Source organism: Megascapheus bottae, chromosome 7, assembly GCF_031878675.1.
Source record: "Megascapheus bottae isolate mThoBot1 chromosome 7, mThoBot2.hap1, whole genome shotgun sequence".
NCBI classification, from domain to species: Eukaryota; Metazoa; Chordata; class Mammalia; order Rodentia; family Geomyidae; genus Megascapheus; species Megascapheus bottae.
The window spans coordinates 9,883,021-9,909,893 of record NC_143515.1 but is presented as its reverse complement, the minus strand read 5'-3'; the positions used below and the strand labels follow the sequence as shown (position 1 = coordinate 9,909,893).

Genomic DNA, 26,873 nt, shown 5'->3' with positions numbered 1-26,873 from the left:
AGTTACTAAGACTCTTATCTCCAATCAACCAGCAAAGAGTTTGAAGTGGAGCCATGACTCAAATGGAAGAGGTTCAGCCTTGAGCAAAAAAGCTAAAGGACAGTGCCCAGGCCCTGAGTTTAGGTTCCTCTATCCCCCAACCCTACACACACACACACACACACACACACACACACACACACACACACACACACACACACTGAGAATGAATTGATGTTTGCAGTTGGTTCACATTCATGTTTTATGGACCAAAATAACTTGACAAACATTTTAAAGAAGAGAATGTGTGTTTTGCTGTTGTGGGGTGTACTACATAAATATCGGGTTAAGTTGATAGTGCTGCTCAAGGCTCTTATAAATTTTATAATTTTCTAATTACCCTAATATTTTCCTGTCATTTCGGTGTAGCTCCGCACCGTCAAGTAAGTACCAGGACATGGACGATAGAACATTTGCTTGGGGGTCGGAAGAAAAAAGAAAAGTTTTATCTCTTTAAGTTTACTATAGAAAACAAAAGGGAAATTTACATGCAGGCCTACACAAGCTAACACAGAGGAGTCGGGACATTCGGCCCCACCCCTTTCCTTGGTTGGCAAGGCAACTGATTCCCAAACTAGCCAATCGGTAAGGGGCTCACCTGCGGGGGCGGGCACTTGCCGAGAGCCAATCAGACGCGAGGCAGATGGTTCTACGGGCCAATGGGCTGGTCAACTGGGCGGGCTTCTGGTGAAGGGACGGCTGTGGGAAAGATGGCGGCTGTGGTGGGACTCTCTTGGTGGCAGCGGTGGCGGCGGCGTTTGTTGGCTCGAGACGGGTCCAAGATATTGTTTCTTCTCCTTCTGGTGGGGTCTGGGCAGGGGCCACGACAGGTCGGGGCGGGTCAAACGTTCGAGTACTTGAAACGGGAGCACTCGCTGTCGAAGCCCTACCAGGGTGAGGCGCCCGGGGCGAGGTGGTCTTTGGTGCGGGCGCGGGAGGCTCCGGGACTTGTGAACTCGTCTGTAGGAATGGGAAGCGGGGAAGGAGCGATTTGTGGCCCGGAAGGTACCCTTGGGGACCCGGCCGCGTGTGAGATCCGTGCGTCGGAAGATCAGGGGGTCCGCCCCCTCTCCCTCCGCACCGGCTGGAATCTGAGGCCATCGTGCTAGGCCCGCAGGACGGGAGGGACGGAGGGAGGACCGGAGGGCCTGGGAAGGAAACAGGGGTCGGTGCCCCAAGCCTTGAGCCAGTGTCAGATGGAGCTGTGGGTGTGCTAGAAATAAAGCTGGAGAAAAGACTGGGGTAGAACTTGGTCAAGATGAGAAAGAAGATACAAAGAACGCTGTTCTTTCCAGGCCAGGATCCCTGAGTTTTGTTTTATTCAGGGTTCATTGGTTCATAGGCCCCTAAACACAGCTTATAGATCAGAAAATTGATACAGTTACTACAGAGAAAACAAATGGTTGCAGATGAGTAAACACATGTGTTACCCCAGTGAGGAAGGGAAAATCCTGAAGTGTACAAGAGTATACAGTACTACTAAGATATCACTTACTGGGAGTTTGGTAGAGTGTTCTCCTAGCATGCACAAAGACCCGGGTTCAATTCCTCAGTACCACATACATAGGAAAAGCCAGAAGTGAGCTGTGGCGCAAGTGGTAGAGCTCTAGCCTTGAGAAAGCCCAAGGACAGTGAGTGCTAAGGCCCTGAGCTCAAGCCTCAGGACTGGCCAAAAAGAAAAAGGTATCACTTATTCATTTGGATTCCCTTAGTACCTTTTTTGCTAATGCTGTGGGTGATACAGCAACAAATTTTACTCAAGACATGTAGTGTGAGGGAGTAGCCTCATACCTGAAAATTATTATTATTTACTTAAAGGAACATGTTTATGCCCGAAGGTAAAACTAAGAGTATTACCTTTTTTTTTCATGGTGCTAAAGCTCACTCATGTATAAAATAGGAAGAATAGATCTCAGCTACAGTTACTGTGGTGTGCATAAAGTGCTAGACACCTGATGTGTCTGGAGCTCTTCACTTAAGAAGGGACTTGCAAAAGGAAGCTGTAACTATGATATAGATTTAAGATTTATAAAGTGTCTGGTGGTAGTGGCGGTGGAAGTATCTCTAGTGCCAGCTGCTTGGAAGGGCGAGGCAAAGGATTAAGCCAGGAGTTCTAGACCAGCTTTTCAATAAGAAGAAAGAAAAGAAAAAGATTGACCCATGTGATATACTCCTGTAATTACAGCTACTCAGGAGGCAGCGATCAGGATGATATAGTTCCAGTCCAACCCAGGCAAATAGTGATACCCCCCACCTCAACAAGCTGGGTATGATTGTACACTTGTGTAACCTCAGCTACAAAGGAGGCACACAGGATGGTTGAGGTCCCAGGCCAGCTAGGACAAAAATGCCGTTGTGAAAAATAAGTGGAAAAGGGCCATGACTCATGGCCCTGAGTTCAGACCCCACTACTCATAACACACAAAAAGCAAATGATTTACAACACTGGAAAAACAAAATAAAAAACAGAAGATAATGGTTCTACCTTTCAGAAGCTGTCTGGTGGACTTTTGAACAGATTGGTGTTGAGGATGAACGTATGTATTTCTTCCTCATAGGTGTGGGCACAAGCAGTTCCTCACTGTGGAATCTGATGGGCAATGCCATGGTGATGACCCAGTATATACGTCTTACTCCAGATATGCAAAGTAAACAGGGTGCCTTGTGGAACAGGGTGGTAAGAGTCTTTTTTTTTTCCTTTTTCTGCCAGTGACCCAGAATGTCCTGAAAGTTCAGCCAGGGACAGCCTGACTTGACTTCATTTAACTACTGTTTACAGTGTTCTGTTTTCCATAGGTAGAAAAGATCTTTATGTCAGAGCTTATGGTAGCTTTCATAATAAATTAGATATTGGGGAATTTTGTTGTTGCCCTAACATAGCAAATGGTTATTTTTGAATCTATTTTCAGAAATGTCTTGATTGACCTAATCCTAAGGCTTGAGGTTTAATAACTGAAGTCCAGTTTAATCACTTTGCTTTGTAAAGTAGAAAGCTACTCTAGTACATGTAGCACTGGACTTGGTGGAGTAGACCTGTAGTCCCAGCTGTTTGGGAGGCAAAGGCAAGAGATTTACTGAAGCCCAGAAATTCCAGACTAGCCTGAGCAACATAGTCAGATCCAGTCTCTAAATAAATAACTAAAAGCCAGACTTCATCTAATAGCCGCCCCCCCCCCCTTGTTAGTTTAGTTTGAAGAGTTTGGTTGGTTTTTTTTTTTTTTATTTGCCAGTCCTGGGCTTGAGCTCAGGGCCTGAGCACTGTCCTTGGGCTTTCTCAAGGCCAGAGCTCTACCACTTGAGCCACAGCACAATTTTCGGCTTTTTTCTATGTATGTGGTACTGAGGAATCGAACCCGGGTTTTCGTGCATGCTAGGCAAGCACTTTAACCACTAGGCCAAACTCCCGGCCCCTGTTTTTATTTTCATATGAAAATTTCTGAGTCATTTGGTCTTTTTCTCTTGGTCCTTCTCTGGACTTTTTCTAGCTACCTTGTCTTCCATGAAGTTTAGTGGCAAGAAGTGAATGTATTCCTGGTGTGGCTGCTCTGTGATTTTGTACAAGTGTAAAATGATGCTTTTCTTTCTTTTTTCTTTGCCAGTCCTGGGGCTTGGATTTAGGGCCTGTGTACTATCCTTGAGCATTCCTCAAGTCTAGAGCTCTACCACTTGAGCCACAGCACTACTTCTGGCTTTTTCTGTGTATGTGGTACCTAGGAATTGAACCCAGGTCTTCATGCATGCTGGGCAAACTACCATTAGGGCAAACTCCCAGCCTGCTTGCTTCCTTTCCTTTCCTTTCCTTTCCTTTCCTTTCCTTTCCTTTCCTTTCCTTTCCTTTCTTCTTCCTTCCTTCCTTCCTTTCCTTCTCTCTGTCTCTGTCTCTGTCTCTGTCTCTGTCTCTCTCTCTCTCTCTGTCTCTCTCTCTCTCTCTCTCTCTCTCTCTCTCTCTCTCTCTCTTTCTCTCTTTATTTTGTTCTTTCTTCTCTGCTTTTCTTTTTCTGCCAGTTGTGAGACTTGAACTCTGGGCCTGGGTGCTGTCCCTGAGCTCTTCAACTCAAGGCTACTGCCCTACCCCTAGAGCCTTAGCACCACTTCCAGTTTTCTAGTGATTAATTGGAGATAATAGTCTTATGGACTTTAGTGCCCGGGCTGGCTCAGATCTCAGCCTCCAGAGTAGCTAGGATTATAGGTGTGTGCCACTGCACCTGGCTTGCTCCTTCCTTCCTTCCTTCCTTCCTTCCTTCTTTCCTTCCTTCCTTCCTTCCTTCCTTCCTTCCTTCCTTCCTTCCTTCCTTCCTTCCTTCCTTCTTCCTTCCTGTTCTGGGGCTTGAACTCAGGTCCTGGGCACTGTCCTTGGGCTTTCTCAAGGCTAGTGCTCTATCACTTGAGCCATAGCTTTTTCTGTATATGTAGTATTGAGGAATCAAACCTGTGGCTTCGTGCATGCTAGACAAGCATTCTATCACTAGGCCACAATCCTGGCCCTTGTACTGGAGTTGAACTCACAGCCTGTCACTTGCTGGGCAAGCACTCTACCACTTGAGCAATACCCCCAACTTTTTTTTTTTTTTTTGCCAGTCTTGGGCTTGGGCTCAGGGCCTGAGCACTGTCCTTGGACTTTCTCAAGGCTAGAGCTCTACCACTTGAGCCTCGGCACCACTTCTGGCTTTTTCCTATGTACGTGGTCCCGAGGAATTGAACCCTGGTATTTGTGCATGCTAGGCAAGCACTCTACCACTAGGCCAAACTCCTGGCCCCTGCCCCCAACTTTTTAAAAGATAAAGTTTTGAAGAGAGGGGGAGAGAGAGAGAGAGAGAGAGGGAGGGAGAGAGGGAGGGAGAAGGAGAGGGAGAGGGAGAGGGAGAGACAGACTGGGAATGTGGCTTAGTGGTAGAGTTCTTGCCTAGCATGCATGAAGCTGTGGGTTCCATTCCTCAGTATCAAATACTGAGGAAGTGGTGCTGTGGCTCAAGTGAATAGAATGTTAGCCTTGAGCAAAAGAAGCTCAGGGACAGTGCCCAGGCCCTGAGTTCAAGCCCCATGACTGGCAAAAAAAAAAAAGGAAGAAAGAAAGAAAAGAAAAAGAAAAGTAGGAATCTGATTTTGAAGCCCCTCCTTAACGTTGTCCTACCAGAGACAGCCCCAGGGATGGGGATGGCATTCAACTCTGGGTATTTATACTGCTTGGCCATGGACATGAAGGCTTGGGGAACTGTAACTCGTTCTTCTCGTGGGAACTCAGGCTTGCGCCTCAGATTGGCAGGAGGCCAAGACTAGCTAATTAGAGTTGTTTATAGTATCTGCTAATTATTCCTGGGAACCTTTGTGTAATGACTTAGCTTGTCATATTCTTTTATAATGAATGAGAGTTTGACCTTTCTTTAAATACCAGCTTTTTAGAGTCTCTGTCAGAGAAATGATCATAAGTGGCAATCATCTCAGCTTCTTGAGCCATCTGTACTTAACAGGCCAGGATACTTTGCAAGTGCAATATCATGACAGCCTAACTTGCCTTGTTTCGGCCTTGGAGTACTATCTTGTGTCTATTGGGAGATAGGGAAGATTATCCTAGAAAGGATCTTAAACAATTGAATGCCTCAATCTGCCTAACATTTATATTATATTTATGGTATAGCACTTCACAAGTCTTAGATTTCATTGTAACCCTTAGCTTTGTTATCTCCTACTATGGTTTTTGTTGTTGTTGTTGTTGTTGTTTGTTTGTTTGTTTTGTGGGTCATGGAGCTTGAACTCTGGGCCTGGGCCTGGGCACTTCTCTTGAGCTCTTCAGCTCTACCCCTGAGCCACAGCCCCACTTCCCATTCTAATCATTAATTGGAATAAGAGTCTCACATTCTGTAGTGCCCAACCTTGATCCTCAGATCTCAGCCTCCTTAGCTAGGATTACAGGTGTGAGCCACCATGCCTGGCTCTGCATTTGTTTTCTATGTCTGTAGACTGCTGCTGTGGGCTTAAGTTTCTCATTCCCTGCTCCTGATTGATTTCACTGTGATTTTCTCTTTAGCCATGCTTTTTGAGAGACTGGGAGTTGCAGGTGCATTTCAAGATCCATGGACAAGGGAAGAAGAACCTTCATGGGGACGGCTTGGCAATCTGGTATACAAAGGATCGGATGCAGACAGGTATTGGGGATCCTGGGCTGCTCTTGTGTTGGTGTGGCAGGCCTGCTTTTTCTTTGTGCCCTCTTTTTGAGAAGGGTCCTTCCCTGCAGTTTTCCCTCTTCCTTGGTGTCTGTGAATGAGCACTGGCCTGTCCAGACTTTAGAATGGGGTCTGAATCCTTGTAAGCTTCTGAACTTGACTTATCCTGAGGCGATTCCTTTCTTGTTCCTTCTGAGTTCCCTGTGAAGCCTGGCCTTTGGGCTGTGTGAAAACACTGCCTCTCCTGAACACTAGTGAGCTGATTTCTTCTCTGCACGGACAGTAAATTCTCAGCACTTCTCTGTCAAGAGAAGAGTTTACCTATTTTCCTTGCTGTGCTACAGCTATTATTCCATGTAGATGGCAGGCACAACCTGATTTGACCTGATCTCTTTTGCAATAAGAAGTAGAACTTGGGAATTCAGTTCTCTCTTGGGGTATAATCTTCACCAAGTGTTTGTGAAGGATAAATCTGCAGGGGCGCCTTAGCAACCAGTTTGAATCAGAAAGCTTCCATAGTGCTAAACAAGGTTACAGTGGCTTTCTCTCTTTCCCTGCCTTCAACAGAAACAACTACAGATATTTATTGGGCCCTTATTGTAGGCCAAGCACTTTGCTGGGTGCTTTTATATGTTTTCTCATCTGAAAAAAAGGGCCTGGGAGGCATTGGAATTCCACCTTTTCCTCCATCATAGTGCGATATTATTCCTTTATCAACTCTTGGCTTATTTCATTGTTCATCATCTCTTCTCTCTCTCTAGGGCCTGTGTTTGGAAACATGGACAAATTTGTGGGGCTGGGAGTATTTATAGACACCTACCCCAATGAGGAGAAGCAGCAAGAGGTAATGGCAAGTGTCAGAGCTTAGGTCAGCAGCACTAACATCACAGTTCTTTCCCTCACGAGTGGTATGCAGGAGGAACAGAGGGGAGAGACAGTGAGGAACTCTTCATCTGTTGGCCTTCACCAGTTAATGACCTTGTCAGTATTTTTTGTAGGGAGAACTGTTTACGATTGCGATTGCCCAGTCCCTTGGGAATAGGTATCAGGAACGGGTGCCTTTTTGTAGTGTTAACAGTATTCTCTTTTATGCATGTTAGGTTGACACTGAATTTAAGCATAATTGGCTGCATGGTGATTTGGCTGCTAGACTAGCACTAGAGCAAGTTGAGTTTATGTAACACAGCTCCCCTAACCTAATCACCGCTGCTGTGCTCTCTTCTGAAACTTACTCCTCTCTCTAGCATCATTTTCTTCCTCTTCTCAGACTTGAACAGCAAAGTCTTCTTGTAGGAAAATAAGTAAAAGGAAACTGATGAATTCCAAGCATCTTTTTCTTGCTTTTGAAATTGGTCTGTCTACATAACTCAGGCTGGTCTTTAATTTGTGATGCTTCTGCTTCAGCCTCTTGAGTTCTGGACTTTCAGGTATACATCACAATGCCCTGCTTGTTTTTGGTTTTACATTTTTTTTGTTTTTTTTGAGACAGTCTTATGGCTTACTAGGCTTACCTAGAACTCAGGTATGTGACACGACACCTGGATTACATCCTAGGATTTTGATGGAACACGGTTTCTGACTTTAGGCAGAACTTCCATATATTGTCATTGGGTTTATACTTGTACTCTGTCTGTCCTATGACTATCACCAGTGGGAAAATTATTAAGACAAGTTGTCACTGGGTATCCTATAGCTACGTAGTGTTTTTTTCTGTTTTTGTTTTTGGTTGGTCATGAGGCTTGAACTTTGGACCTGGGTGCTGTCCCTGAGCTCTTCAGCTCAAGGGAAGCACTCTACCCCTGAACCACTTCTGGTTTTTTAGTGGTTAATCAGAGATAAAAGTCTCACAGACTTCCCTGCCCAGCTGGCTTTGCACTGTGATCCTTAGATCTCAGCCTCCTGAGTAGCTAGGATTACAGGCATGAGCCATCAGTGGCCAGCTCTAAGTAGTGTTTAATAGGAAACAGGCATGGTAGCAGAGATAGTTTATTTTTCTCCAAAGGATTACTATGAGAAATTAAGAATGTGTAGAACAGGGATCAGGAGTTTGTCCTAGTGGTAGAGTACTTGCCTGCCTAGCATATACGAAGATCCGAGTTCGATTCCTCAGTACCACCTACACAGACAAAAGCCAGAAGTGGTGCTGTGGCTCAACTGGTAGAGCTCTAGCCTTGAGAAAGCTCAAGGACAGTGCCCAGGCCCTTAGTTCAAGCCCCAGAACTGGAAAAAGAAAAAAGAAAGAAAAGAATGTTAATGGGGCTGGGTGTTTGGCCTAGTGGTAGAGTGCTTGCCTAGCCTGCACAAAGACCCGGGTTTGATTCCTTAGTACCACATACATAGAAAAGAGCCAAAAGTGGTGCTGAGGCTCAACTGGTAGAGCTCTAGCCTTGAGAAAGTCCAAGGACAGTGCTTAGGCCCTGAGCTCAAGCCCAAGACTGGCAAAAAAAAAAAAAAAGAATATTAATGGGGAAAGTCATTACTAGACTTTTAGTCATTCAGAGGAACTAGTAGTAGTCAGAAAGTGTGGTAGTCAGAAATGTGCTTTAATAAGAGGTGTAGGGTTTGGGGCTTGATGTTTTAAATCTGGTTCTCTGTTTCTTCTAGGAGCAAATTGTTCATTCTTTTCCTGAGATAGTAATTCTGACTCATGAGGCTAGAATAATGAAATGTATTGCTTATTTTATAAAAGTAGTAAATGTTATTATAAAAAAAGTTTCAAATAAGCTGGATGCAGTGGCTCATGTCTGTAATCCTAGCTACTCAGGTGGCTGAGATCTGAGGATCAAGGTTCAAAGCCAGTCCTAGCACAAAAGGACCTGAGACTCTTATCTCCAATTAACCTCTAGAAAACAGGAAGTGGGACTTGGCTCAAGGGTGGGATGGTAGCCTTGAGCTGAAGAGCTTAAGGACAGGGCCCAGGCCAAGTTCAAGCCCCATGACCCCACACACACACAAAGTTTCAGATAGAAAAAAATTGTAACTTGTTTTCAAGCTGTTGTGATTCTTACCCCATTATCACAACTACCTGGAGAAGTGTGTTTGTGTGTGTGTGTGTATTGGAGATCAAACCCAGGGTCTTGTGCATACTAATTATGTACTCTAGCACTAAGATATAATCCTCAACCACCTGGAGAGCTTTTAAAATGCTAGTGCTGGACGGGGAATATAGTTTAGTAGTGCCTAGCATATATTAAGTCCTAAATTCAATCCCTGGTATCTCTTCATACTACGAGCAGGTCTTTGGTTGTTTTTTATGTTTTGTTTTGTTCTGGAACTGGTATTTGAATGCTGGCCCTTGGGGTTTTTTTTTTTTGCGTAGGGATGGTGTTCTACCACTTGAGCCATATCTCCATTTCTGGCTGTTGTTTGGTTAATGGAGATAAAAATCTCACAGATTGGCTGGGAGTTTGGCCTAGTGGTAGAGTGCTTGCCTAGTATGTACAAAGACCCGGGTTCAATTCCTCCGTACCACATATATAGAAAAAAAGCCGGAACTGGTGCTGAGGCTCAAGTGGTAGAGCTCTAACCTTGAGAAAGTCCAAGACAGTGCTCAGGCCCTGAGCTCAAGCCCAGGACTGGCCAAAAAAAAAAAAAAAAACAAAACTCACAGATTTGTGGAAATGGTGCTGTGGCTTAAGGGGTTGGTCGGTAGCCTTGAGCTGAAGAGCTCAGAGACAACGCCCAGGCCCAGAGTTCAAGTGCCGCAACTGACAAAAAAAACCCTCAGATTTTTCTGCCTAAGTTGGCTTAGGCAGATCTCAGCTTCCTGAGGAGCTGGGACTACAGGCATGAGCAGCTGGCTCCTGGCCTGATTTAGTTTAGTTTAATTTTAAAATAAAACTGAACTCTGTGGATAGACCTAGAACAAATCATACAAGGTAAACCAAGCTCAGAGAGACAAATGGCACATGGCTTTTTTTATATGTGGAGCCTAGATCTAAAATAGAACTAGGCATGATAACCTACAGAGGGTTCTAGATATTCTTAAACAGACTAAAGGAGGATGGGTATGCTTAGGGAAGGAACCCAAAGGCATAACTCCTGAACATTAAAAGTACTATTTATTGAAAACAAACAAGCTGAATTAAAACAAAAGTAACGTACACAAGACCTGGAGTTCAGTCCCCAGCACTGGGAACACACACACACACACACACACACACACACACACACACACACACACACACACACACACATACCCCCTACACCTCAAAAGCTAATAAAAGTAGTTTCTGGCTGGGTGTGGTGGCTCACACCTGTAATCCTAGCTACTCAGGAGGCTGAGTCTGAGGATCAAGGTTCAAAGCTAGCCCGGGCACTAAAACCCTTAAGATTCTTTATTTCCAATTAACTACTAGAAAACAGAAAGTGGTGCTGTGGCTCAAGGGATAGGGTGGTAGCTTTGAGCTGAAGCGCTCAGGGACAGTGTCCAGGGTAAGTTCAAGCTCCACAACTGGGGTGAAAAAAAACAGTTTCTGTATATTATATGACTGCTTATGTGCCTAATACTTTGCAAATATCTTAATCCTCACAGACTTTTCTTTACTTTTTTTTTAAAGATCTTACGTATTTATTATTCAGTGTGCCCATTCTTAAAACAACCCCCCCCCAAAAAAAAAATCAGCTTAAAAATGCCTAACTGTTCAAGCAGTAGCGACATTTCAGCTTAATTCATTCATGGTGGAGCCTAAATATGTGGACGTCTGGTGCAATTGCTCATAGGCCCAGCTTGGTTCTCCTCCAGTGTCTTCTCTTGGAGCTGTACCTGATTTTGTTACCAGTTTTTATCCAAATCCACTGGGGAATGGGGCAATTTTGCTTTTCTTTCTTGGCCAGAAATCGCTTGATTCTGAAAGTCTTGTGAAAAGACATGGTGAGAAGGCCAAGCTGGTGCTATAACCACGATGGCAAACAAAAACTGAAGGGCCCTCATAAACTTTTCTTATAGTTAGTACTACTTCGTCAATGAATAGTTGAGCCTAAAGCTAAGTTTGTGTCTTGTTCGTTTTTTGTTGTTGGTTTTGTTTTTGTTTTTTTTTTTTTTGCCAGTCCTGGGGCTTGAACTCAGGGGCTGAGCACTGTCCTTGGACACATTGATCAAGGCTAGTGTTCTGCCACTTGAACCACAGTACCTGTTCTAGTTTTTTCTGAGTATGTGGTACCCAGGAATCGAACCCAGGGCTTTGTGCTTGCTAAGCAAGCACTCTACCACTAGGCTACACTCCGGCTCATAACAGTTGTTTTAAGGTAAAACACAGGTGGAACCACCTAATCCCAGAGACTTGAGTTTAATTATAGTGCTCTACCACCACCCATCCAGTTATTTTCCTAAGTTGATTCCTTTTCTTGAGAATGGAGACATTAGGTATTTTCATATGATCTGTGTAATTTCAGTTCTTAGACTTTATATTCAGACTAGAAAGTGTCTTCCTTTTTGCTGGGTGCTGGTGACTTATGCCTTCATGCTTCCAGTACTATTACTCAGGAGGTAGAGATTTGAGAAACCATGGTCCAAAGCCAGCCTGGCTGAAAACTACTGTAATAAAAAAATTTTCAAAATAATCAGCAACAATAGAATGAAGGTGCTGGTAGAGTGCCAGCAGTCTTTCTGTATCTAACAATCTGGAACTCGCTTTGAGTACAAACTAGCATTGAGTACAGTTATATTACAACACTCTGGTGGTAGGTATTATCTCTACTTTATGGATAAGAAACAAGTACTTAAAGAAATCTTGTAAAACTTACTGGTATCATGCACGCAGTGGATCTGACTCTAAAAACTCATTATTGCAAGCACATCAGCATTAGTGAGCCTTTTGTCACTGGGAAAAAATACTTAAAAAAAAAAACCTTAGAAAAATATATATTTTGAAACTTCCCAGAGGTTTCACTCTATGGTTGGTGTGCACTGAGGCTTTAGGCTCGAGGCAGCTAGAAACATGTAGGAGGCTGGGGCTAGGAGTGTGGCCTAGTGGTAGTGCGCTTGCCTAGCATGCACAAAGCTCTGGGTTGCCCCAAAACCATATACACAGAAAAGCTGAAAGTAGCGCTGTGGCTCAAGTAGCAGAGTGCTAGGCTTGAGCAAAAAGTGTCCAAGGACAGTGCTCAGCCCCTGAGTTCAAGCCCCAGGACTGGCAAAACAACAACAAAAACATATAGGAGGGAGTGACAGATGAAAGCTGCTTACCTGATGATGGCCAGGAAGCAGAGAAACAAGGAAGGTTCTAAAAGGCAAGATAGATGATCTAGCAGTTCCACTTATAGACTTAATAGCCAAGAGTAATGAAAACAAATATACACAAAAGATTTTCCTTTTTTTTTTTTTTGCCAGTCCTGGGGCTTAAACTCAGGGACTAAGCATTGTCCTTGGGCTTTTTCCTCAAGGAAGTGAAATGTTGATGGTAGCTTGGTGCTGGTAGCTCATAACTGTATAGCTAACAGGAAGCTAAGATCTGATGATTATGATTTGAAGCCAGCCAAAGCAAAAAAGTCCTTGTGACTTTATCTCTAATTACAGCAAAATGCCATTCTACTTGTGTGTCTTATGTTGGTAGAGTGCCAGCCACAGTATAAAAAGCTGAGCAAGATCTCAAAGCCCTGAGTTCAAACCCTATACTAGCACAAAAAATAAAATTCATAGTAGCCAAAACAATTAGATACATCTCATGTCCACTAGTGGATAAACAGTATGATATATTCATATAAGGGGATACCATACAACAATGAAAAAGGTACTGATGGGTACTTTTGTGTGGATGACTCTTAAAGATACTACGCTAAGTGAAAGAAGCCAATCATAAAAGAGCTACTTGATGCATGTTCCATGCATATGAAATTTCCAAAATAGTAAGATCTGTAGAGAGAAAAGTACAATAGTGCTTGTCTAGGACTAAGGCACTGTGGGGGAAAGAAAGAGGAGAGTACTGCTGGGCACAGAGTATCTTTGTGGGATGATAAAAATGTTTTGGAATTTATTGTGATAGTCATAATTTTCACTCTGCTTTGAAAGATATGCTCTGGGTGAGTTGTGGATTATTTGAATTATATTTCATTATTGCTGCTATTTTTACAGTATTGACTAAAATATGACCAGCTTATCTTTTCTTGGCATCATGAATTCATCTGTTTTGGAAATGGATCTTGCAACTCTCAACCTCCTGAACAGCTGGGATTATAGATGTGAGCTACTGATGCCTACTTTCTCCAGCCCTTCTACCCCTTCTGAGTTCTTATTACTCATCAGTTTTCAGTGACTACATTTCATTATCTTCACAGATGCATTGTATTTTGGTATTGTTCTTGCTCTGACATTCTTTCACCCCCATGGCTTTTAAATTCTCTTGTTACCATCCAACTTAGATGTGGTATGTTTGTTTTTAACCTTAGATGGGCCTCATTTTCCAGAAGAGACTGTTTTGGCCAGTCCTATGGAGTGCATATGTTCAAGCTCTCTAAAAGAGTGAGATTAAGCTTGACTGAGAACTGGCTTTGGCAGGAAGTATGGAAGTATACTGGCTTTTTCTGAATACTGAGTAAAGACAAAGAGATCTTTATTGCCTGAGACAGTGAACGAAGGAGAAAGCAAGAGATAGTGGTCTAGGTTCACTCTGAGTTAGGCTTTACTCTTGATGGATGGGTGATGAACTTCCATGTATGAACCTTAAACATAAAAGTTTCCTGATTCTGGGTATTCTATTATGTCCCCTAGTTATTTGGTCTTGTGTCACAACTAAGATAAATGAGGTTAAAATCTTTCCATGAGTCTCTTAGATCATAATGATATTCAGTGTACAAAAAGGCCTTTGGTGCTGTTTCTGGGCACAGATGTGTCACTTTTCCATGTCTAGGAGACCTGAGGTCAGAGTCAAGTATAGGTTAATAATAGTTTGGGGGCTAATGGAGAAGGAACCTTCTCACTCTGCTTAGTAATATATGAGCGTCATAGAGTCTTGTGCTTCAGCCTGGGGACAGCCTTAGACCATAATCTCCCTGCCTCTACTTCATGAATAGAGGGCATTACAGGCCTGTGCCCACATACCCTGCCTTAGCAGATTGTTTTGAAAGTCAGAAAAGTGACAGGTCTAGCAGGAAATAGCACCAAAAGTTTTTTTGAGGACCTGAAGGAAGGTGAAGTGGACAGGTTGGGAAGATATTTTACATCTAGTCATATAACAGAAGACGCATTTGTTTTGGCGTGTGTGTGTGTGTTCTAGGGTTTGAACCCAGAGCTTTGCCCTCTCACCTCAGCTAATTTTTTGCTTGTGGCAAAAAATTGTCAATGTCATGCACATATGTCTGTTTTGTTTTTAGTCATCTAAGAGTAAATAACCTTAGTGATACCTCCTTAATCCTAAATACTTAGTATATTTTCCCTCAAAACAAGAAATTCTCCTATACAGCCCAGTGATCAAAGTTAGTAATAAAATGATAGCAATATTGCTGTCTATCTTCAGGCCTGATTCAGATTTCACTAATTGTTGTTTAGAGCAAAAGAAAGTCCTAGGTCTTATGTTATATTCTGTTCTACTCTCATCTGTTTTTTTTTTTTTTTTTCTGTGTGTGTGTGTTTTCCTTTGGCCAGTCTTGGGCCTTGAACTCAGGGCCCGAGCACTGTCTTTGGGGTTTCTTTTTTTTTTTATTATTATAATTAGTAAAAGGGTTACATGATATTTGCGATAGAAGGTGCATTAATTCACATACATTGATACCCTTTCACATGTCTTGGTACCCATTACCCTGCCCTCTTTGGGGTTTCTTAAGGCTAGAGCTCTACCACTTGAGCCACAGCATCACTTCCAGCTTTTTTATGTATGTGGTACTGAGGAATTGAACCCTAGTCTTCCTGCATCCTAGGCAAGCACTCTACCACTAAGCAAAACTCCTGGCCCCTTCTTTGTGTTTTAAGATACACACTGTTTAGAAATTGACTCATTAAAAAAATAGTACACGTGAAACATTTTTGGTGTATGCTGGTATTGGTACTTGAACTCAGGACCTCATGTTCTCACTGAGCTTTTTTACTTTTAGCTGGTGCTATACCATTTAAGTTACACTACCAGTTCTGGAAACATTTTCTATATTGAGAGATACTGAAAACCATGTAGCTTCAAGTCTGGTGCCAGTGGCTCACGTCTCTCTATAATCCTAGCTACTCAGGAGACTGAGATCTGAGGATCATGGTTCAAAGCCAGGCACAAAAAGTCCATGAGACTCTTATCTCCAATTAACGCCAAAAAACCCCCAAACAAACAAAAAAACTGGAAATGGCACTGTGGCTTAAGTGGTAGAGCATTAGCCTTAAGCTGAAGAGCTTAGGAACAATGCCTGGGCCCACAGTTCAAGCCCTAACAAAAACAAAAGCAAAACAAAAAAACAAAACAAAAAAAACCCCAATATAGCTTCATGATTGAGTCAGGGCTCTGGAATAAGATTGCTTGGTTTCAGACCGTGATTATTTCAGTCATAAATACCTGGGCTCTCTCTTGAACAAGCTTTCTTACCTGTGAGATGGAGACACTAATACTGCCTTGGGGTTGTGAGAATTGAGTGCAAGTATGTTCATTAGTACCTTGCCTGGCACAGAGCATGCTCTCAAATATTCAAAGATTCTTCAGGGACATATACAAACATCTTGGCAATAGCTGTTGTGTTGCCATTTTCTTTTCTTCTACTCTTCCATCCTTTTCTTCACACGTAGGTTCCAGAGAATGAGCCATAGCTTAGCTAGGGTTTAAAAGTACTGATCTAAAACATTCGTGTATGTAGGCTCATTCATTAACTCAGCTTATTGTAACTTTTCCCCAATGCAAGAATCATAATAGTGAAGTGATTTTTTTTTTCTTGTCAGTCCTGGGCTTGAGCTCAGGGCCTGAGCACTGCCCTTGGACTTTCTCAAGACTAGAGCTTTTCTGCTTGAGCCTCAGCACCACTTTGACTTTTTTTTTCTATATATGTAGTACCGAGGAACTGAACCTGGGTCTTCATGCATGCTAGGCATAGCATTCTACCACTAGGCCAGACTCCCGGCCCTGAAGTAATTTTTTTTTATAAGTTCCAAATGAATTCAGTTCCTGCTTTATGAATGATAGAGTTCATCCTTTTTTAGGGGAAGTTTTAATGTGTTTTGTAAAATGATTGCTTTATTATAGATGAGTGTTGTATCATTATTATATTTTTAACATATTTAATATGAATAATTTTATAAAAGAATCTGAGTTATGGGGATATAGCTTAGTGGGAGAACACTTGCCTAGTTTGCCCTATATTCAATTTCTAGTACCACTACAAAAAAAAAAAAAAGAAACAAAGAAGAAACAAAGAAACTGAACCTATTAATCTCTAAAGTGGTTTTGACAGTTTTACTGGTTATGATAGCCAAGAAAGAATTAGTTGAACAATATTTGATCTAAATTGGTATTTAGAAATACATCAATTTGGCCATTAGTTGAACATTTATTGATTTTTTTTTTTGTTCGTCGTGGGGCTTGAACTCTGGGTCTGGGTGCTGTCCCTTGAGCTCTTCAGCTCAAGGCAACCACCCTCCCCCTGGAGCCTCAGCACCACTTCTGGTTTTCTCATGGTAAATTGGAGATAAGAGTTTCATGGTCTTTGGTGCCTGAGCTGGCTTTGAACCTGGATTCTCAGATCTCAGCCTCTTGAGTAGCTAGGATTACAGGCATGAGCCACTGTGCTGGCTTTGACCTTTTCTTATTGGGGGTTCACAACTTGTATACTTTGGACCTGTGAAGTTTTTAACATAGAATCCATAAATCTATAAGCTTTGGGTGGGTACATTTTCAATCAAGAGGTGCTGGAAGTAAGATTAGCTCCTTAAGGGCCAGAGATGAAGCCCAGTGGCTGAACGTGCCCAAGGCCCTGGGTTCTATCCCTAGCAGCACCAAATTTTAAAATGAAAATAAATAGAGCCAGCGCAGTGGCTCTCACCTGTAATCATAGCTATTCCGGAGGCTGAGATTTGAGGATAAGGTTCAAGGCCATCCCGGGTACAAAAGGACCTGAAACTCTTCAATTAACCTCTAGAAAATGGGAAGGAGGGCTTGGCTCAAGGGTAGCCTTGAGCTGAAGAGCTCAGGGACAGTGCCCACGCCAAGTTCAAGCCCCATTACCCACCAAAAAAAAAAAAAGAATATTTCATTGCTCATACCTTTACTTTTAGCTACTCAGAAAGCTGAAATCTGGGGATTGTGGTCCAAAGCCAGTCTATCCAGAAAAATCTTGATATTCCTATCATTTAACCACCCAAAAGCCAGAAGTAGAGCTGTGGCTCAAGCAATAAAGGTGTTAGCCTTGAATGAAAATGCCAAATATGAGCATGAGGCCCATAAAAAGAACTGATGGAGGCCAGGAGTGTGGCCTAGTTGGTAGAGTGCTTGCCTAGCATACACAAAGATACAATTTCTCAGTACCACATACATAGAAAAAGCCAGAAGTGGTGCTATGGCTCAGGTAGTAGAGCTCTAGCCTTGAGAAAGTCCAAGGGTAGTACTCAGACCCTGAGTTTAAGCCCCAGGACTGGCAAAGAAAACACAAAAAACAAGAAACAATTGATGTACAAAATGTTGGAAACATTTTTCGATGCTACAAACATGGTGATTCTTAAATTAGGAATAAAATTGCCATGTTACCAAAGTCATCGTCATTCTTTAACTGTTGGGTACCAGTCTATTTTTTAGGGAGGAAGAAAATCTGACATGTGAAATTAGTGGCTACCCAAGAAGCATTTGATTAACTCCTGAGTGGGAATGGAATATAAGCTGATATTTAATATCTTGTTACTGAGGGTGGGAGGTTAAAAGTTGAGGGCCAAGTCATGAGTTACTGAAATAGACAAATTGCAGTAGAGCTGTGGAACTCTAATACAGTGTTGCACATGCATATACACACAGACACCAGCAACAGCTTAAAAAATGCATTCCTGTATGGTTGGGGGCACCCACAAGTATTTGTAAATGAAAAGCTCCCCTGGGAGGTTTTGTTTTGTTTGTTTTTGCTAGTCCAGGGGCTTGAACTCAGGGCCTGAGCACTGTCCTTGGACACTTTTTGTTCAAGGCTGGCATTCTGCCACTTGAGCCACAGCATCACTTCTGGCTTTTTCTATGTATGTGGAACCAAGGAATCACACCCAGGGCTTCATGCGTGCTAGGTGAGCACTCTACCGCCTGGGCATTGTCCCTAAGCTCTTCAGCTCAAGGCTACCACCCTTCCCCTTGAGCTATAGCACCACTTCCCATTTTCTAGTAGTTGATTGTAGATAAGTCTCATGGTCTTTAGTGCCTGGGCTGGCTTTGAACCTTGATCCTCAGATCTCAGCCTCCTGAGTAGCTAGGATACAGGTGTGAGCCACCATACCTGGCTCACTGGGAGATTTGTGTGTGCGCATGTGCGCTTGTGTGTACAAGGATTAGTACTGGGGCTTGAACTCAGTACTGGGGCTTGAACTCAGGACTTGGGTGCCTTCTCTTAGTGCTTTTGCTCAAGGCTAGTGTTCTACCATTTGAACCACATCTCCATTTTCTACTTTATGCTAAGAATACATATGTGGCCACTGATGCCAGACCCCAGGTGATACTGATGTCCAGCTTGTCCCTAGCTATTGCTGGATAGTTGGATGCACACTAACCTTAGAAAGATTAAGGTACCCTTAGGTTAAGGATTTCTGGCCTAGCTACTCTGTAAAGTTGCAGCTTATACTTCTTATCAAGAGTGTCCTGTAACAAATGAAACAAACCTTTCGGTCATCACAGCTCTAAGATCTCCCTCCCTCCTTCCCTCCCTCCTCCATTAAGGCTGAGGATTGAACCTAGGTCCTCCCATGTCCTAGGCAAGCACTCTACCACCAACCAACAATTCCAGGCCTGCAGTGTGTGTGTGTGTGTGTGTGTACATACTTGGCTTGAACTCAGGCTTTGAGTGCTTTTAATGCTCAGCTGGTACTCTTTTGAGCCAGCCATCTTCCAGATTTTTCCTGATTAATTGGTGACTACTGACTTTTCTGCCCTTTGAACCATGATCTTCAGATCTCAGTCTCTAGAGTAGCTGAGACTATAGGCCTGAGCCATGGACACCTAGCACCCCGGGGTATTTTAATCACTTTCTTTTCTTTTTTTTTTTTTTTTTTTTTTTTTTGCCAGTCCTGCGCTTGAGCTCAGGGCTTGAGCACTGTCCTTGGACTTTCTCAAGGCTAGAGCTCTACCACTTGAGCCTCAGCACCACTTCCGGCTTTTTCTATATATGTGGTACCGAGGAATCGAACCCGGGTCTTCGTGCATGCTAGGCAAGCACTTTAACCACTAGGCCAAACTCCCAGCCCTCACTTTATTTTCTTAATAGTTAGCTAAAGTATAAGCTTTATCTCAAAAGCCCCTTTCTATAAACTGCTTGATAACATGCTTGTAAATTCCCTTGTTCAAATGAGAGTTACTGAAGAGTCATTTTATGACAGTTTGATTAGCCACTGGTGGATTGCATACCTTTCTGTTATCGTGTATACTTTCTTTCAATAATAGGTTTTCAGTAACAGCTTTTTCAGGCCTCCCCCCACTCCGTATTAAGGTCATTGAGGCCAGTGTGCCACAGCTCCTACCTTACCTTACCTGAGCCTCTTCCTCAGTAGCTGAGTTTCAGACACCCCTGTATTTTTCCTGTTCTTTGAATGTGCCCACCGCTTGCTGCTTATGCACCAGAACTTGTGGTAGATTCTCTTGAATTATTTAAGCTTCACTCAGCTCAGATGTTGACTCCTTAAAGAGGTTCTCTTGTTGGTCTTGTTATATTGGCTGTTATTTTCATCGTTGTCTTTATCACTATCTGAAATCATTTTATGAATCTAGTTACTGTTCGTGCCTTCCACTCTAATGTCAGCTACATGAAAGCAGTTACCTGACTCGTTTCCTATTGGTTCCTCAGCATTTGGTACAGTGTCTGGCTTGCAATGAGGTCTCACTGAAGATTAGAAGAGTGAAGGCTTTGGGCTCTACCCCGTACCTGTCCATCCCATAGATAAGGCTTAGTTGAACTTGGGCAGCTGTCTCTGGATGCTGGGAGTTGGGGTTTTCTGGAGCACAGCTAAATGCCCTTGAGCCTGATAATTTCTGTAAATCTTTCCTGCTTCGAGGCTCCCACGGAGCTTCTCCCGTCCATTTGTGTTGTATGTTATAATGACAACAGTGATTTGGAAGTATATGTCCATAAAGCTCAATTAGAGGGTACATGATCTCTGTGGATTAGGGTTAATTTCATAGTTCCTTAAAACAGTGGGATTTTTGTCTGCTGGGCAAGAGCTAGATCCTATGGTCCTGGGAAGTAAAAGACATTTCAAACCTAGAGGAATTGAGTCTCTTCTATCCTTCCCCTTACTATAGAACCCCAGGAATCTGAGGACAGATAGACAAGTGGCCAGTGTTAACACTGTTTTATAAAGCTTCTACTAACTTCAGGAACCCTCCAGTTGGGGAGAGACATTTTCCCAGGGAACTCCTTTGAGAATCTGATGACAGTAGCAGACCTTCTCAAAAAGATGTACGAGCAAGTGTTCATACTGTTTTGCATATAATTTTGAGGGGTTCAAGGACTTGCTGAATGCTTCTCATGGACCCTGAAATTCTGTTTGGGGATTTAGTTGATTTGCTTATCCATCACAACAGAGTCAGCTCTTCCATGGCTGTTTCTTTCTGACTTGGTCTCCTGTCTTCTGTGCCCTCTCGTTTTTTATAATAACCTGCTGGACCCTCTCAGGCCCAGAAGAGGCGATATTCTCCAGGAGTCCAGGTACTCGACTCTTGACCCACCATGTCCATTCCTTATTCTCATGTGTCCACCCAGCATTTGTTGTTGCTTAGAGTCCATGTGGCTGTTGTCTCAGGAGTCCATAGCCTCTGGTCTCCAGTGCCTCTCCGCCTTGCATGTTGTCCCTCTAGGACAATGGGGAGCTCACTCAAGGAGCAGCATGCCATGTGACACTTTCCCCTTCCATCACTCTGCTTCTCGGGACACTGGGCTCACTATGGAATGGTTAGTTTATCAATTTGAAGGAAAACTTGACTCCTACCACTCTGTTGGAGAAAAAGGACTCTGAAGTAGGAAACTGAGCAGTTTATAGGGAAATTTGCCCTTTTTTAGGTCAGTTGTGGGGCTTGAACTCTGGGCTGGAGCGCTGTCCCTGAGCTCTTCAGCTCAAGGCTACTGCCCTATCCCTTGAGCCACAGCACCACTTCACTTCCAGTTTTGTAGTGGCTAACTGGAAATAAGAGTCTCATGGACTGCTGCCAGGCTGGCTTTGAATTGAGATCCTCAGATCTCAGCCTCCTGAGTAGTTAGGATTATAGGCATGAGCCACTGTGCCAGGCTATTTTTTTTTTTCTTGGAGAGGGTTCAGAGTGGAGAATCTTGCCCTCTTATTTATTACCATTATGGCAGAAGTTATGTGTGATGGGCTGGAAAGTCTTGGCGAGAATAGTCATTGTAGTTCAATAAGCCCATCTGGCAGTTCTTTGCAGAAGTGCCTCCTTAGTCTTAATCATTTGGCATCATATACAGGTAGGATTTTAGAGTTTGAAAGGCGTTATCCTGAATGCAAAGGTTTCCCTGCCTATCAAGTAGTTTCATGCTTTGCCTAGGCAAAAGGACAGGGCTGAAATAGAGACCTAGAAGGAAGGAATTCCTTTCCCCAAGAAGCAGTTGGGGGTGATAGTTGTATATTCACACAAAAAGAAACCCTTAGTATTGGGCAGTATATAACTAACAACCAGTGATCATAGGAGAAATCAAGTTAGACTCCACAGTCTGACAGGAGCCATTTTAGGCCCACTCCAGATCTGTAAGAAGGTGGGTAAAGGCAAATATGGAGTTCCTTGGCTTCCTGGGCCCTTATCCCTGGAGTGACCATCTGTGTGTGGGTGCTTGGGGTTTGTTAATGAGGCGGCAGAGTGATTGTCTGGTCTGCTGGAAGGCACTCAGCTGATGATACGCTGTTTGTACAGGCATTCCTGGGTTCTTCCTCACTGCCTGTGCACTTTCCTTTCTGTGTCACAGCGGGTGTTCCCTTACATCTCTGCTATGGTGAACAATGGCTCCCTCAGCTACGATCATGAGCGAGATGGGCGGCCCACAGAGCTGGGGGGCTGCACCGCCATTGTCCGCAATCTCCACTATGACACCTTCCTGGTCATTCGGTATGTCAAGAGGCATCTGACGGTGAGTTCCTCAGTGAGGTCAGTTGGCAATGTGAACTGTCGCTCTCCCTCCTGTCACGCGTTCCTGATCTCTCTCTCTTTCTCGTTCATTCTAGGTAATGATGGATATTGATGGCAAGCATGAGTGGAGGGACTGCGTTGAGGTGCCTGGGGTCCGCCTGCCCCGGGGCTACTACTTTGGCACGTCTTCCATCACTGGGGATCTCTCTGGTACTGCCATGTATACATTTTTTGTTGTTGTTTGTTTGTGGGTCATGGGATTTGAACTCTGGGCCTGGGCGCTGTCCCTGGGCTCTATAGCTCAAGGCTATCTCCCTACCCCTTGAGCCACAGAGCCACTTCTTGCTTTTCTGTTTATTAATTGGAGATAAGCGTCTCATGGACTTTTTAGTGCCCGGGCTGGCTTTGAACTTCGATCCTCAGATCTCAGTCTTCTCAGTAGCTAGGATTAGAGGCGTGGGCCACCACGCCCAACGTAGTCTACTCTGCACACTCTTATTTGCCCTGACTGATACTTCTTCTCAATATACAGGTCTTAGTGAGGCCCCTCAGAGAGGAGACAAGATAAGCAGAGTTCTGGAAAGCAAATGTCCTGAGAATGCTATATATTTGTGGGGAGATCCCATAAATGTCCAAACCCAGCTGTATCCTGGAGTTGGCAAAGTATTATTTGCCTCTTTATCTAGGCAGCTCTTTCAGCCTTGGTTTCTTATCTCTTTTGCCCTTTTCTCTGTCAGTCTTTTTTCTTTTTTCTCTACCTACTAATATAGTCAGCCTATCCCCCCCCACCTCCCACCACCACACACCCCAACTTGGGATGTTTGTGTATGTATATATTTTACTGAGTTTTTAACTACCACTTAAGCCTTACCTACAGTCCTGCTTTTTGCTAGTTATTTTTGGAGATGGAGTCTAGTGGACTTTTCTGTGTAGGTTGGTCTCCAGCTGCTGTCCTCCAAATTCAACCTCCTGAATAGCTAGGACTACATGTGTGAGCAGTACCTAGCTTCCCTCTCTCTTCATAAAGCTGCTCTTCATCTCTGCCGTCTCTCTTCTAACTAGCCCCTAATCCTCCTTTTTGCTTAGACTTGACTATCTCATATACAGTTGCTTCTATTCCGCAGAAAGTTTCCATTTTGCGGGGGAAGGGGGGGGGTGCCAGTCCTGGGCCTTGAACTCAGGGCCTGGGCAGTGTCCTTAGACATTTTGCGTAAGGCTAGTGCTCTGCCACTTCTGGCTTTTTCTGAGTATGTAGTGCAGAGGAATCAATCTTAGGTCTTCGTGCATGCTAGGCAAGCACTCTACCACTAAGCGGGCCTTAGACTTTTTCCTTCTCACTCATTATACTGGACTTATATCTTTACCTTGCTACAAACACTGAAAAAAGTTATTTCTATACAGTGCTCTGTTAATGGTCCTTCCCCCCTTTTTGTTGTTGTTGTTTTGGGGTTTTTTTTGTTGGTTGTGGGACTTGAACTCTGGGCCTGGGTGCTGTCCTTGAGGTCTTCAGCTCAAGGTTACTGCCCTACCCCTTGAGCCACAGCACCACTTCTGGTTTTCTGGTGATTAATTGGAGATAAGACTCTCACGTTCTTTAGTGCCCGGGCTGGCTTTGGGCTGGCTTTGAACCTCGATCATCAGATCTCAACCTCCTGAGTAGCTAGGATGACAGGTGTGAGCCATTGTGCCCAGCTTAGCTAAGCTTATTTTTGTTGTTGTTGTTGTTGTTTGTTTTTGTCAGTGGTGGCGCTTGAACGTTGGGCCTGGGAGCTGTCTCTGAGCTCTTCAGATTAGGGCTACCTCCCTACCCCTTGAACCATGATGCTCCTTCTGGTTTTCTAGTGGTTAATTGGAGATAAGAGCCTCATGGACTTTAGTGCCCAGGCTGGCTTTGAACCACGATCCTCATATTTCAGCCTACTGAATGGCTAGGATTATAGGCATAAGCCACCACCTGCCTGGCTTTAGCTAAATTTTTTTTTTTTTGCATTTTTTTATTGTAATTAGTAAAAGGGTTACATGATATTTGCCAGATAGAAGGTGCATTAATTCACATACATTGATACCCTTTCACATGTCTTGGTACCCATTTCCCTCCCCCCCCACACCCCCCTAGCTAAATTTTTTTTATCATATAGTTTTGAGATATTTTTTGAGAACTATCAGTGTTTGAACTTTGAACTTGAGCTTTGAACTTACTTGGCTGGCATTGTGCTACCTGAAACATGCCTCTAACCCAACATTGTTGGTTATTTGGGAGGTCTAGTGAACCTTTCTGCTCAGACTGGCCTCAAACTATGAGACTCTAGATCTTAGCCTTGTGAGTAACTAGGTTTATAGACATGAGATTTTGACTTGGGAGTTTGGAGAGTTGGACAAATATTTATATCTATGTCATCCTTACACTCAAGATACAGAATATTTTCATCACCTGCTTGGACTCAGGGCATGAGTACTGTCCTAGGGTTTTTTCTCAAGGCTCAAGCTCTAACACTTGAGCCATAACACCATTTGTGGCTTTTTTCTATGTATGTGGTACTGAGGAATCGAACCTGGGTCTTTGTGCATGCTAGGCAAGCACTCTACCACTAGGCCAAACTCCTGGTCCCTAGATTATTTTCCTTTGAGCTTTCAGATTTCTAGGTTAATCTCCAGATATATTTTCCTTCCCTCGATACTGCTTCCCTCCCTTACTCCTCCTTTCCCTTCTTCCCTCCCTCCCTCCTTCCTACCTTCTCTCTCTTTGTTCCTTGTTTTTTTTTTGAGGCAAGGTCTCTTTATTAGCCTCGGCTATTTTAGAAACTTGCATTGTAGCCAACAGTGACCTTATAAGCTCATATATATTTCTTTAATCTTAGCCTCCCAAGTGCTGAGATTACAGTCATGTTATCACCATGCCTGGCTGTAATTTTCAAAAGAAGTTGCTCTGAACTTTTAAAAAAGTATGAGATGATTTTTTTGTTGTTGTTTAATCCTAAGGAGTCTTTTTAGTGATATGCCTGTCTGTGTTCGCTGCCCACAGGATACCTTAAATGCAAATTATGTCTTTTTTGAGACGTTTCCCTGTCCCACCCCCATTTTTGTGTGTTGTTTTGAGACAGGGTTCTGAATTCATGATCTTCCTGCTTGGCTTTCAGAGTGCTGGGATTATAAGCATGTACCACCAACCTAGCATCCTCTTATTTTTTACAGAATGACTTATTGAAAACTTCTCCGGCACTTAGAGCATTTTCAGGCTGTTCCAAGCTTTGATTCTCCTATACTGTGAGGAGTATTGCTCTGGTTTGTTATCTTGTACCATTGTTTAAACTCAACTCTGACATCTACAATAGTTTCCCAATTGAAGACATCCAGTCTGAGGATTTGGTAAAGATTCTAGCAGACAAAGCGGCTATGGATAGTGTCCTAATCCTAATAATAGAAATCCAAGCTCCAGATTCCACCACCACCGCACAGCGGTTTCCTGAGAGGACTGGAACTAAAAACTCTTGGTGATGGGACATTCTGTGCTAAACTCAAAGTCCCCTAGGTGGTTGCAGCCATTATGGTGACGCTGGATGGGTGAATTTTCCATCCAGTGCTGAACAGCCTAGATGAGGGAGATGCTAAATGGGTATGAGGACTATGGGGCCCCCAGAGGAACCGTAATCCCCACCCGAGGGATACGGACCTGCAGTTGACAGGTGTAGGCATCTGCGTGAGGTGCAGCTAAGAATTCAAGGAGACGGCCTGAACGGCCACCAGTCTCGGGGTCTCCTGTGGGACATGCCCGATAGCACGGGGTTGGCATCTAAAATCCTCCCCCCCGCAAAAAGATGCTTGGCCTCAGCAGAAAGACAGACACATCAGCCAGTGTGTCTTGCTTCCTGCTCAACATGGCCTCCTTTCTAGGGATCAGGGCCTCTGTCTCCCCTCTCAGATTAATGCCTACCATGATATTGCCTAAATCCTTGCCCCTCACTTATTTTAAGGTTTAGGGAGGATATGTTGGGAACATTCTCCCCCTCCCTGAATTCTTAGCGTAAGAATATACCTGCGTAGGGCCGGGAGTTTGGCCTAGTGGTTAAAGTGCTTGCCTAGCATGCACAAAGACCCGGGTTCGATTCCTCGGTACCACATACATAGAAAAAAGCTGGAAGTGGTGCTGAGGCTCAAGTGGTAGAGCTCTAGCCTTGAGAAAGTCCAAGGACAGTGCTCAGGCCCTGAGCTCAAGCCCAGGACTGGCAAAAAAAAAAAAAAAAAAAAGAATATACCTGCATAGTTCCTTGTCCTAAAGGCAACATATTGTAAATTAGGTTACTAAGCAACGCATGCCTGCTTGTGTTGACCATGCTTGTGTTGATATGCAAACATCCTACCACCTGACCTCCTACCCCGAGCAGTACCCCAACCCCCTCTTGCCTCTCCTGAAGAGGTATATAAACCCCTGTGTGAAAAATAAAATTCGCAGCTTAATCAGAAA

At 43.6% G+C, this 26,873-nt stretch overlaps 2 protein-coding genes across 7 annotated transcripts in view; one reads left to right on the top strand and one right to left on the bottom strand.

Annotated features, from left to right (window-relative positions):
* The first annotated feature begins 746 nt into the window (after positions 1–746).
* The window catches only part of Lman2l (lectin, mannose binding 2 like), a 28,507-nt gene continuing 2,380 nt past the window's right edge, over positions 747–26,873 (top strand). Inside the window, exons 1-7 of one of the 6 annotated variants that reach the window (XM_090336421.1) lie at positions 747–933; positions 2,598–2,716; positions 6,065–6,182; positions 6,962–7,044; positions 20,955–20,987; positions 22,251–22,412; positions 22,507–22,621. In XM_090336421.1, the coding sequence (XP_090192547.1) occupies positions 750–933; positions 2,598–2,716; positions 6,065–6,182; positions 6,962–7,044; positions 20,955–20,987; positions 22,251–22,412; positions 22,507–22,621 (814 nt within the window). In that variant the 5' untranslated portion in view covers positions 747–749. Of the gene's footprint in view, positions 934–2,597; positions 2,717–6,064; positions 6,183–6,961; positions 7,045–20,954; positions 20,988–22,250; positions 22,413–22,506; positions 22,622–26,873 lie in introns of those variants that run through there. The other 5 variants (XM_090336426.1, XM_090336422.1, XM_090336423.1 and 2 more) reach the window with 5 other exon arrangements.
* LOC150060287 (large ribosomal subunit protein eL39-like) lies at positions 10,895–11,072 on the bottom strand. Its single transcript, XM_090336106.1, has one exon. The coding sequence runs from the start codon at positions 11,070–11,072 to the stop codon at positions 10,917–10,919; it is 156 nt and encodes a 51-aa protein (XP_090192232.1). The 3' UTR covers positions 10,895–10,916.

What these genes read in the sequence shown, in the direction of transcription:
- LOC150060287 (XM_090336106.1), bottom strand. Translation starts at nt 11,072, where the DNA reads ATGTCTTTTCACAAGACTTTCAGAATCAAGCGATTTCTGGCCAAGAAA.